The sequence below is a fragment of the Myotis davidii genome, unplaced genomic scaffold (genome assembly GCF_000327345.1).
Source record: "Myotis davidii unplaced genomic scaffold, ASM32734v1 scaffold385, whole genome shotgun sequence".
Taxonomy (NCBI): Eukaryota; Metazoa; Chordata; class Mammalia; order Chiroptera; family Vespertilionidae; genus Myotis; species Myotis davidii.
This window is the reverse complement of record NW_006296096.1, coordinates 422,532-434,609: the sequence shown is the minus strand read 5'-3', so window position 1 is coordinate 434,609 and position 12,078 is coordinate 422,532. Positions and strand designations below refer to the sequence as shown.

At 38.1% G+C, this 12,078-nt stretch overlaps 1 protein-coding gene across 3 annotated transcripts in view; it reads right to left on the bottom strand.

The window, feature by feature from the left end:
- Window positions 1–12,078, bottom strand: part of CASC1 (cancer susceptibility candidate 1) — a 62,203-nt gene that overhangs the window by 29,024 nt on the left and 21,101 nt on the right. For all 3 annotated transcript variants that reach the window (XM_006771019.2, XM_015568676.1, XM_015568677.1), the window contains 3 exons: window positions 11,516–11,662; window positions 8,192–8,295; window positions 5,642–5,957 (listed from right to left, as the gene is read on the bottom strand). In XM_006771019.2, the coding sequence (XP_006771082.1) occupies window positions 5,642–5,957; window positions 8,192–8,295; window positions 11,516–11,662 (567 nt within the window). The remainder of the gene's footprint in view (window positions 1–5,641; window positions 5,958–8,191; window positions 8,296–11,515; window positions 11,663–12,078) is intronic.

The following is a 12,078-nucleotide window of genomic DNA, read 5'->3' as shown; positions in this document are numbered from 1 at the left end:
ATTGGGGGGGTAAGGACACATTTGTAATATCTTATTCAATAAAGAAAAAAAAGAAAAAAATTATAACTCATCATACAAGTCCCCCCTAACCACCCAATCTAGTAACTCCCTATCGCATATGCTTGTTTACTGTAATTATGTGCACGTCATTTATGACTCCCAGCTATTGTCCAGTTTTTCTTATTTGCCCTTGGTTTTTCCTGACTTGTCTTTACATTGTGAGAGCAGAAATCTCATTCATCCTTTCACCTCTCTCCCCTGAGGACCAGAGCGGCGCCTAGCATATAGAGCTAGGCATTTATTGAACCAAGTAAAAAGATACGAACAAGGTCCAGGAATAAGAACAAGGCCCAGGGCATGAGCATGGAAATGGGTGGCTGAAGTGACTTTGTGGAAAGTGGACGCTGCTGAGTGTTAATGCTAGGCTTTTCACCTGGGCTAATCCCGGAGTTTTCATCTGTCCGTGATGATGCCAACAAGTCCCCAAATCTCTACAGCTATTTCCTGGCTCTACACTTTCCCTCTGACCAGAACAGCTTCCTCACCTTCACATGGAAGCTCCTCCTTGCCTATCAGAAGACTCGCTCTAATGCCACCTCAACAGAGAAGACTTCCCCTCTGTTCACTCCAGCATTTTTCTTTTGGATACTTTTATCTTAACTCGCACACATAATCGCTCTCATTTCACGTATCAGAACATATAATAACTGTTACTCCTCCACAAGATTGTTGGCTCATTAAAAACAATGATCATGTTGAATTCCTTATAGAAGGTACTTAGTAAATGCTTTCTCTATATAAATACATGTTCATATTTTTATATATACATTTATGAATATACATTCATATTAAATATATAATATATACTCATATTTATGGTAAATATTGTATCTGTTTAACAGTCTTAAAGGCAAGGATCTTTTTTTTTTAACTTGAACTTTAAAAAGTTCAAAGATCCACATACTATCAGGAATTCCCCTTAGGATCACTAAAATATTGCTGAAGTTGATTAAATTTTTTAAAAAAAAACATTTATCACAAATGTGGTATACTTAAATTTTGCTTTTCTAAAAATTTGTAATATATATTTAATGGGAAGTCAGTATACCTACAATGTTATTCTGGTATTATTACACATTTAAATTAACTAAATTATGGTATTAAGAGCCCTCTAGTGGCCAAGTTCTTAATAGATCTACAGAAAAGGAAAGATAATTTGGACCATTTTCTAAATCTAAGAAGAGATTAAATTTTTAAACTTATAAAGTACTAAATATTTGTTATTTGTGATTACAAGTCGGCTACTTTTTTACCATAAATTCCTACATTATTATACTAATAACTTGCAATCAGCCTCTGAATTCATTTAAAAGGTATGAGAATTGTAATATTTAAATATGCTAACCTAAAATTATAACGGTAAGTGGTTTACCCTTAAAAAAAGATGCAAAAGTAGAGAAATCTCTTCCTCTAAAGCCAAAAACATAGTAAGTGCACCTACTGATCTTTCAGGGAGCCCCCCAATTTACATAGACACTCACAGAAACACATATACTAGTACAACACACACAGACAAGTTACATTTCATGAGTCGCTATGCCAGTTTTTGAAATTTAGAATACATTTTGCCACCCAAAGCAAACAGAGGTGTGAATAACATTTTGGGTTATGATAGTCCCGATACTGTTGTGATTATAAAGGAACTCAAACCTAACCACCATCCATAACTACTGCTTCAAATTCACCGAGTTCCAAATGGAATGCAGGAGCATACTGTTCCTGAGGCGGCTGTGGGGTGGAAGGGGGCCAGGCAGGTCACTACGGGGTGCAGGACTGCTGAGCAGAGGGTCCCAAGAATCTCCCGGGACAAGCTGGCAGATTCCCTGCACATGGCAGATATGGCTCTCAGGACACTCGACTATAATTGAAAAGGTCTTAAATGTTTTCCAAAACACAGAGTAATATTCATGCGGGTAGTGGCTGAACTTCTTGATATGGGTTCTTTTTGCTGCCGTTGTCGCTGTATGATAATTTTTTCCTTTTTAAAAATTCATTTATTTTTTAGTTTTTTATTTACAGTTGCCATTGGGTGACTGTTCTTATGCAAGTTGTTCACAACAGACTCAAGTCAGGGCCTACTTTTAATCATTTGACCATCCATTCATTCACTTATCCCTTTACTCATTCAATAAACATTTATTAGGCCCCTATCATGTTCCAGGCCCTATGCTTACTGTAAGTCTGAAGCCTACCAAGATATTCTTGCCCTCAAAGTCATAATTTCATGTTTAAGGTAAGAAAGAATTAAACAGAATGACATGAACATAGTAAAGAGGTATCTGGTTTAGTCTGAAAATAAGGGCAGAACTTTGTGGATGTAAAATTTAAGACTTGAGAGATGAGTAGAAGTTAGGGTGGAAGAGATGATCAGAGGTAGGGAATTTCACAGAATAGCAAGTGGATGTCTTAGAGGCCTATCATGCTTTTCCCCCTTTGGAAACCAAAAAGGAAAACACATTATTTTATTTTCTATTTAGAAAGTAATGTGTGTTCAGAAATTATTTACTGAAAATTAAAATTATGAAGAAGTGTAAATAGAATTTTTTAAATCACTAATAAAATACCAACCTTCTATCTCCCTTCCTCTAATGACAAGGCATCCAGATTTTTTCTATACATTCACAAATAACTATTTCCCCCCTCACAAAAGCAGAATCCTACTGCAAATACAGTTTTATAACATGGAAATAATATCTTAAAAATACATCTTAGGTATCTTACTATAGAAAAGTATACAGGTTCTGATAAGCTATATGTGCATATATATCAGTGAAAAGAAAAACATAGTGTTTGCCATGTAAATACAATATCTCACATTATGTACTTTTTAATTATTATTTCCCAATTTAAAAAAATAATGTAAAATATTAATTATGATCAAGGAACTGGAGGGGAGATATTATCCAATATTTTTATCAGATCAAGACCAAACACTTTTAGATACTCTTTTCATATGATTTTGATACATTTTATATTTATTTTTTGTTTTCATGAATTGCCCATCACAAACCCTGTCAATTTTAAAGTTAATGGAGTGTGTTTGTGTTTGTTTACTGCATATTTAAATAATGTTAAGTCCAGGGCATTTACTCACTTTTATATATGATTTTGATACATTTTAAATTCATTCTTTGTTTTCATGAATTGCCCATCACAAACCCTGTCAAATTTAAAGTTAATGGATTGTGTGTTTGTTTGTTTACTGCATATTTAAATAATGTTAAGTCCAGGGCCCATTTACTCACTTTTACCCCCTTTCCCCCACCTCCATTTAGAAATCAGTATGTCACTTCTACTTACATCTTATCATCTATAGCAAATCACACAGTCACACTTAACTTCAGAGTGCGAGGAATGCAATGGTCTTATATGTCCCAGAAAGGGAAGAGAACTGGAAGTATTGTTGACCACTAGTAAAGCTAACATGCTGCCTAAGAGGTAAACTATTTTTTTAAAGCTATAGAATTGCTTAAAGCTGTGAAAAAGAAGGATCTCTTACCCTTTGAGACAGCATGGAGTGACCTGAAAAGTATTATGCTAAGTGAAATAAGCCAGTCAAAGAAAGACAAATACCATATGATCTCACTTATATGTGGAATCTAATGAACAAAACAGGCCCAGAGACAGTGGATGCATAGAACAGACTAATGAATCTCAGAGGGAAGGAGGAAGAAAGGGCAGGAGAGATTAACCAAAGAACTTTTATGCATACTAGAGGCTCGATGCATGAAAATTTGTGCAAGAGTAGGCCTTTCTTCCCCAAGCTGCTGGCACCGGCTTCCCTCCAGCACCCAGCACCTGGGCTGCTTCCCTCCTTCAGCTGCCCACAGGCACCCGGGACCCAGGCTGGCTTCCCCCCAGCCCCAGCTTCGTCAGGAAGGACATCCAGAAGATGTCCAGTCTAATTAACATATTACCCTTGTATTGTTATAGACTAGAAGGCTGGTGCACGAAATTCATGCATGGTCCCTCTCCAATCTGGGACCCCTCAGGAGATGTCCAACTACCGGTTTAGACTCTAAACCGGCAGTCAGACATCTCTCTCGCAATACAGGACTGCTGGCTCCTAACTGCTTGCCTGCCTGCCTGCTGGCCTGATCCCTCTAACTGCTCTCCCCTGCTGGCCTGATCGTCTCTGCCTCAGCCCCGTCACCATGCCTTTGTCTGGAAGGACATCCAGAAGGTCATCCGGAAGATGTCTGGTGTGATTAGCACAGCTGTGGGCAAACTACGGCCTGCGGGCCGGATATAGTCTGTTTGAAATTAATAAAACTAAAAAAAAAAAGACCGTACCCTTTTATGTAATGATGTTTACTTTGAATTTTTATTAGTTCACACAAACACTCCATCCATGCTTTTGTTCCGGCCCTCCGATCCAGTTTAAGAACCCATTGTGGCCCTCGGTCAAAAAGTTTGCCCACTCCTGGATTAGCATTTTACCCTTTTATTAGTATAGATATGCATAACCCATGGACACAGACAAGAAAAAGGGCAAGGCCTGGGCTGGGGTAGTAGCTGGGTGGAGGGAGGTAATAAGGGGACATTTGTAATATTTTCACAATAAAGATAAATTTTTAAAAGAATATTTTTAAGTGACCGATTTTTAAAGAGCAAATCACTTATTTTCCCTAAAATACCAGCTATATAGGTTTTTGGGTTTTCCTCTCCTTTTGCCTTTTTAATTTCTGCAAGGTTGTAATCACACTCTAAATACTATTCTTTGTACTGACCATCATGTTATGTCCATTTTCTATATGCTATAGAATTTTTATAATTTATTTTGATATATTTAAAATGGAATTTTCAATTCACTATGTTCTTAATTCCTATTCTGATTTGAAACTAACATTAAGTCTAATTCTTAACCCTTACCTGTGTTAAATAAACCAATATAGTTCATGTCTTAAGCACTTATAGGAAAACCTGCTCTTCCTGGTCCTCCCTAAAATGCAAACTGCTTAGAGCCAAACAAAAGAGCTAAATTATAAACCATTTATTCTAATTTAATAAGTAAGTAGCTTAAGAAAGGAAAGCAGAAACTTAAAGGGATATTACTAAATTACTCAATATGTTATTATATCTAAAGATGTCAAGTTTTAAGAGGGGTATAATAGTTTTAAAAAACTAATTTTGACTTTATAATATTCCTTCTTACAAAACCAGAAGCTGAGGAAGTAACAGTAATATAAGCTAACCCCTCAGTTTGTGAAAGTATTTACTACAAAGTTCCATTTAATGGCAAGTTCCCTTAAGTGAGTTTGAAATATAACAAATACACAAAAAGTGAATTTGAAGTATAATAAACACACAAAATTAAATGGCTTCAAAGCTGTTCAGGAGTATCCCTAAACTAAGTGAGCAACTCCTATCTGGAACTTTAGGATGTTGAAGCAACAGGCTCAACTATGAACAGTGACCAGTAATAGAAAATACACACTCAAAATTAGGCCACTGGCAAGAAGATGGATTTTGGACAATTTCTAGTTGTTTAGGGGGAAAAAAAATCTTGAGAATGCTTCAGGGGAATCTAATAAACATTTATTACATAAAGAAAAAAACTATACATTTAAATGTGTCTTACTGTGTGTACTCCAAGAGTATCATCATCTTGTTCTTCAGATTTTGTTTCTTCCTCCTGGACTAAGTTAGACTCATTTTCTGGTTGTTTATACTCTTCTTGGAGCTCTTTGCTGATTGCTGGTTGTTCAGCACAAACTTCATCTTGGACAGAGGGAGATTCCAGGGGAGTGTGACTGTTTAATACTATCGGAACAGGGCACAGTGGCGTGACATGATCATAGCGAGTATGTAGGAGTCGTAGAGCAATGTCACTTGATGCTAATATCCTTGGAATTTCAAATCCAATTTGCATTTCATTGCATTTGATACTTCTGTGCCTGTTAATAATTGATTGTAACAAAAAAGATGAGGCCCAGGGAAACGCTAGAACCATTGCAAATTTATACCTAAGCAGTATCTCTCCACTTTAATTTTGCCAGTTTTGAATCCCCACCCTGACTGGCTTTCTTTGCAGGGTTTGGACCCAGTTGCTAACGTTATATACCTCAAAACACACTCTTGGGATCCATAGCCCAACTGTTCTCTCCATCATGGGCAGCTCCTTCTCTGTTTCCTCTATATGGCCATCTTCCTAAATGTTGATATTACTCAGCTCTCTATCCCAGGCCCTTTGCTTCTCCTTCTACATAATATTCTTAGATATTACTTCTATGGCTTCAATGATCATTTAAATGATCAGTTTTTAACATGAGTTCTATGTTTCCTCGGGTTGAGTAGGGAGAAGAAACATCCTAACTGAACTTTCAGAGGTCCCAAAATACCCTTATATATATAGGGTGCCCCCAAAACATGTATGTACACACTTTGAATAATTATAAAGGCAGTGTTTATTAAAATACATTTCATTTTCAAAATTGAGCTCTCAGCTGTTAAAGTATAGATGCATTTTGGGGGATACCCTATATATGTGAGCATATAGAATAATTTAAAGTTCATAAGAGTTTATGACTCCCCAAAAGTTTAGAACTATTGATTTATATGCTAATGACTCCCCATAATCAATCTCAGATTTCTCTTAAGTCTTTCAGACAGTTGCACTTTTATATTTTATAGGTACTTCAAACTCAACAAGTCCCTCCCTACAACCCCCCTCACCATCACCATCAAAATAAAACAGAATGTTTTCTGCCTCCACTACTCGTTATCTTAGTAAAAGGACCACTAATTCTCTTCTTAGACCTGGGTAGTTAATAAAGGGCTATTCATTTTCCTTTTACTCTTTTAAAATTATAAAGATTAATTCTCTTCACTCTTCAGTATATAACATATTTCATAATAAAGAAGTTATATTGCTCATTGTCTCTAAGTTAGATGTAAGCCACAGAGAACCTTGTAGCAAATGCAATGTGGAAAATACTTTCTTGCTTCCTTTTACTAAATGTCAAAAACAAAATCCAGTTTCTTCCATTGTAATATGACTAGTCTTTTCAGAGCTGAGGCCAGAACCTCCTAATTTTTACTCTGGTAATTTTTTCTTAAAACATACTGCCATACTAATTCAATTAATTTGAAATATTTGAGATCAAGCAGCAACTGAGTGATCATGAATTTAGCATTACTTACTGTCATTCCTCAGGAAGCTATCACTTTGTTAAAAATAATTGGGAAAACATAAACAGCTAAAAATTCTATATAATAAAGAGGTAATATGTAAATTAACCCTCACACCCTCACAAGATGGCTGCCTACGACCAGGCTGGCAGGGGGGTGAGGGATGAACAAACGACTGAACAGCAGGTTGCATGGGGCGACCCGGCCGGTGGGGGTGCGGGGGGGTGGGCAGTTAAGGAGTGACCAGGCCGGTAGGGAGCAGGCAGTTGGGGGAGACCTAAACTGGCAGCAGGGGGCTACTTTCTGCTGCACACAGAGGCAGTAAGGGGTGATCAGGCCAGTGAGGGGGCGGAGGGAGGGGCAGTTAGGGATGAGCAGGCAGGCAGGTGAGTGATTAGGAGCCAGGTCCAGGATTGTAAGAGGAATGTCCGACTGCTGGTTTAGGCCAGATCCCCAGCAGTCAGACATCCCCCAAGGGGTCTCAGATTGGAGAGGATGCAGGCTGGGCTGAGGGGGCCCCCCCTTCCATGCACGAATTTCATGCACCGGGCCTCTAGTAAAATATATGAAAGTGTTCTTCTGTGGAATTATTTTTAACAGTTCACACACAAAAAAATTTTTTTAAGTTTGAGATTGCCATGTAGAAAGTACCTACCATGTCTACCTCAGGAGGTGAAGAGAAGGGGAAGACCTGATATTTATTCAGCTTATATTTGTATTAGACACAGTGCTATGACCTTTATATGCATTAATATTTAATCCTCAACCCGATCCTATTAAGTAATATAATCATCAGTGCACTGTTGGCATACTAAAGCTCAACAAAGCCATGTAACTTGCCCAAGATAAAAGGCAGGTCTATGACTCAAAACCCCACATGGTTCATTTCTTAATATGGGTTTTTTTCCAAGGATGCCATGCTGTGATTCAACAGGCATATGCTGGCCACCGTGATGTGACTCTAATGTCTTTCAACCTCCTGCATCTCCTGTGGGAATACCTTGGATTCTTCTTGAGGTTTGCCCACACATACAGGGTAATATTTTCATCCTGAATGACTTTTTCCATATTTCCAGTGTCCAGATCTGCTAAAGTACTAGCTTGCTGTAAGAGAACAAGAAAACATTATAAAAGATCAGAGGCCTCATAGATTATACAACTTAGATAAGTTACTTCATCTTAAGTGTTGGATTCCCTTCATTACTTACAAGAGTTATTTGAGTAAAAATAAGGTTCAATCAAAATAGCAAACAACTGCTTTCAAAAATCTCAAAATGATACAAATATATTTACTTAATTAAATATGCTTTCCCTTTTTCACTCAGTTTCTCCTTAGGTGTCTAAGGATTAAAGTTGCCCTACATACCCAGGTAGCATGTGTGGATTACTATTCTGTTACCTTTTCAATGTTAATCTTATCATGACTTTTCATTCTAACTATACACATGCTACTTTATCTGCACCTTATTAAAACATAATTATGCTACCGCATAAGTTTGCCTACTTCTGAATATATCAAGGTTAGAAACAAAATATCCAGTTTATAAAATCCAAATGAGTTATATATTTTACTAGTCCAATATTTGGTATCTAACATTAAACATACAACTTAAGAATGTTCTTAAGTATGTTTTAATAAAGACTAGCATAGTTTGATGCCTACTGCTCTCTTAAAGGGCTTAAATAAGTTAATATGTATTTGGTTGCTATAAAGTAAAAATGTAAACGTATTGGGGATTGATTGCTTTTTTTAAAAGAGATAATCCCCTGTCCCCACTTCTTTTTCCTGTGAAATTAACTTTTTGAAGTGTCCAGGATAATTGCCTTGTCTAATTGTTCCACATTGTGGATATTTCTGATTGTTTCCACATGGTATTGCTTAACTTGCTCCTCTACCTCCTTATTTTTTGTGTATTGGAAGTTAGGTCTAGATAGGTTTAATTAGATTCAGATGAAACCACTTTTAGCAAGAAGGCATCATAGGTTTTGTTGTATTCTTCAGGAAGTATTTTATATCCTACTATTAATTATGCGGATTTCATCACTTGGTTAGGGTGATAACTACACACAACTCCATACTGCAAAGTACATTTTTCCCAATCAGTAAGGAGTAATCTGTGGTCTAATAGTTTGGCACTATGAGAATACCAGGTAATGTGTTCCTTAACAACTCAACTTTTCACTAACTATTTAGGTAGCCATTGATGATCCTTATTAATTATTACACTAGGGATTGAAAAATGGTGGTTCTTCTAACTGACCATTTCTCCTACATTTATCAGATAGTATTCTTCTATATATAACTGTTCTCCCCCACACCCCATCCCACTTCCCTCCTTTCTTTTGGAGCATCACTATGGACTCATGGATTTTCATTTATTCAGTGTGTTATGATCAATTTTAGTCATTATTCTTCCTGATATTCATATTGTCCCAAAATGAACTAGTGAGAGACTCTTTAAGCTAGTCATGTCCCTTTGGATATGACTCCATTTGACTTTGAGCATTTATTTGCTTTCTTGCACAAGAAAACTCAACCTCATCTACACTAATAAAAGAGAAACATGCAAATTGGTGTCACTCTGCTACGCCCACCAGCCAATCAGGACGAGTATGCAAATTAACCCAACAAAGATGGTGGTTATTTTGCATATGCAGGCACGGAGCAAAGACTGAAGATGACTGAAGATGGCAGCAGCCACAGAGCTGGAGCAAGCAGGCTTGGGTCACTCCCGGCGACAGAGGAAGCCAATCTTCCTGCTGGCCCTGGCCTCCGCTCAGGAGGGCTGAGGGCCTGGGCTCCGCTCAAGGAGTGGCTGGGAGCCTGGCCTCCACTCAAGGAGGGCTGAGGGCCTGGGCTCCACTCAAGGAGTGGCTGAGGGCCTGGGCTCCACTCAAGGAGGGCTGAGGGCCTGGGTCACTGGGGGCCAAGCCTCGCTGCTGCAGCCTGAGCGAAGAAGCCAAGCCTCACTGGTGCGGCCAGAGCAGCGAGGCTTGGCTTCTCAGCTGCGGCTGGACCAAAGGCCTAGGTCCCCGGGTGCCGGAGGAAAACTGGTGCCAGCAGCCAGGGGAAGGAAGGCCTATTGCACGAATCTTTGTGCAACAGGCCACTAGTCTTTAAATAACAACCTTATCTTTCACTTTCCTTGCCACAGATCTGGAATTAGCCATTTACCCTAATTACCTGACTCCTTTATATGGAATAAAAATAGAGTTCATACTGATATATCTGTTTTATATATATTACAGTACTCTTTTTTTGTCAATCCTCACCTGAGTATATTTTTTCCATTGATATTTTAGAGAGAGAGTGGAAGGGAGGGAGGAGAGAGAGAGTGTGAGAGTTTGAAACACTGATGTGAGAGAGACAACAATTGGTTGCCTTCCACAATGGCTCCCAACCAGCGCCAGGATCTAACCTGCAACCCAGGTATGCACTCTTGACTGGGAATCTAACCAGAGCCAAACCGGCCAGGGCAACATTACAGTATTTTTTTCTAATACTTTCTTTTACATACTGTATCACTTTTCTCTTACAATAAACATCTTGACTAATAATTATGTTTCCTTACTTGCTTTTTCTTACAATATAAAATAGTTGCAAAGTTATAATATGAATATCATTGCTAACAATGATATAAACTTATAAACTTCACTAATATAAATTTAGTGAAGTTTAAACCTTCTTTGGAGTTCTCTAAGGAATTAGAACATAAGCTACCAAGACTATACCAAGGCTAGGACTGTTTTCTAGACCAAAAGAAAAAGGGGCAGAATAGCCAAAAGCAATGTGACCTTAGATGGTTTTCTGATTTAAAATACGATATCCATGGGGTATTAGGGAAAATTTAAATATAAAACTGGATATTAGAAGATGTTATAGAATTTTCATGAATTTTCTTAGGTATAATAATGGTTTTATGGTTATTTGGATATTATCAGTGCTAAGTTATTCAGAAAAACATAGTGACTACAATAATTGTAATCCTGTACCAACTGATCTAGAGAAAATACCTAACATATGATGTCTTGTGAATTTATTTTTATAGTGATCCTAGTAAACATTATCAAGTATAATAAAAGAAAACTAGATTTTAGCTGTATTGATGTTTTATTTCTTTAAAAAATATATTTTAAATAAATAAATAAATAAAATATTTAGTTGTTAAAAGTGGATAAATACACGTGCCTTAAATTATTCCACTGCCTTTTCTGAACCTTTTAACTTTTAAATTAAAAAATACTGGATTTTTCATTATATAGCATACCCTTATTTTAGCCCTGATAGACGTTAATCCTAACATCTGAGCAAATGTGCACTCACCCTGAGCAGCAGCTCCGTGGCGATGTTGAACTTAAGGTGGAGGAGCTCCCGCAGCTCCACAATGGAGCCTTGGTACTGCATGATGCTTTTCTCTTGCAAGTCATGAGATGGCGTTTCCAATAAAATTAATTTCAACCTATCAATTAACTATAAAGCAAAAAGTGAAAACTGTGAGGTAAAAATCTAATCTAATAAAACAGAAACATGGTAATTGGCGTATGACCACTACCCTTCCCATTGGCTAATCAGGGCGATATGCATATTAACTGTCAGCCAAGATGGCGGCCGGCAGCCAGGCAGCTGAGAACAGGAGGCTTGGTTACCCCAGCGATGAGGAAGCCAAGGTTCCCCGTCTGCAGCTGCGGGGGCTCGGGAACAGTGGAGCAGACAGGCCTCCTGGCCCGGGATCAGAGGAGCCCAGAGGCCTCAAGACCCCGGGATCAGCGGAGCCGAGAGGCCTTCAGGCCCCGGGATCAGCAGAGCAGTGAGGCCTCCCGGCCCCGGTTATCAGCAGAGCCAAGAGGCCTCCCGGCCCCGGTTATCAGTGGAGCCGAGAGGGGTCC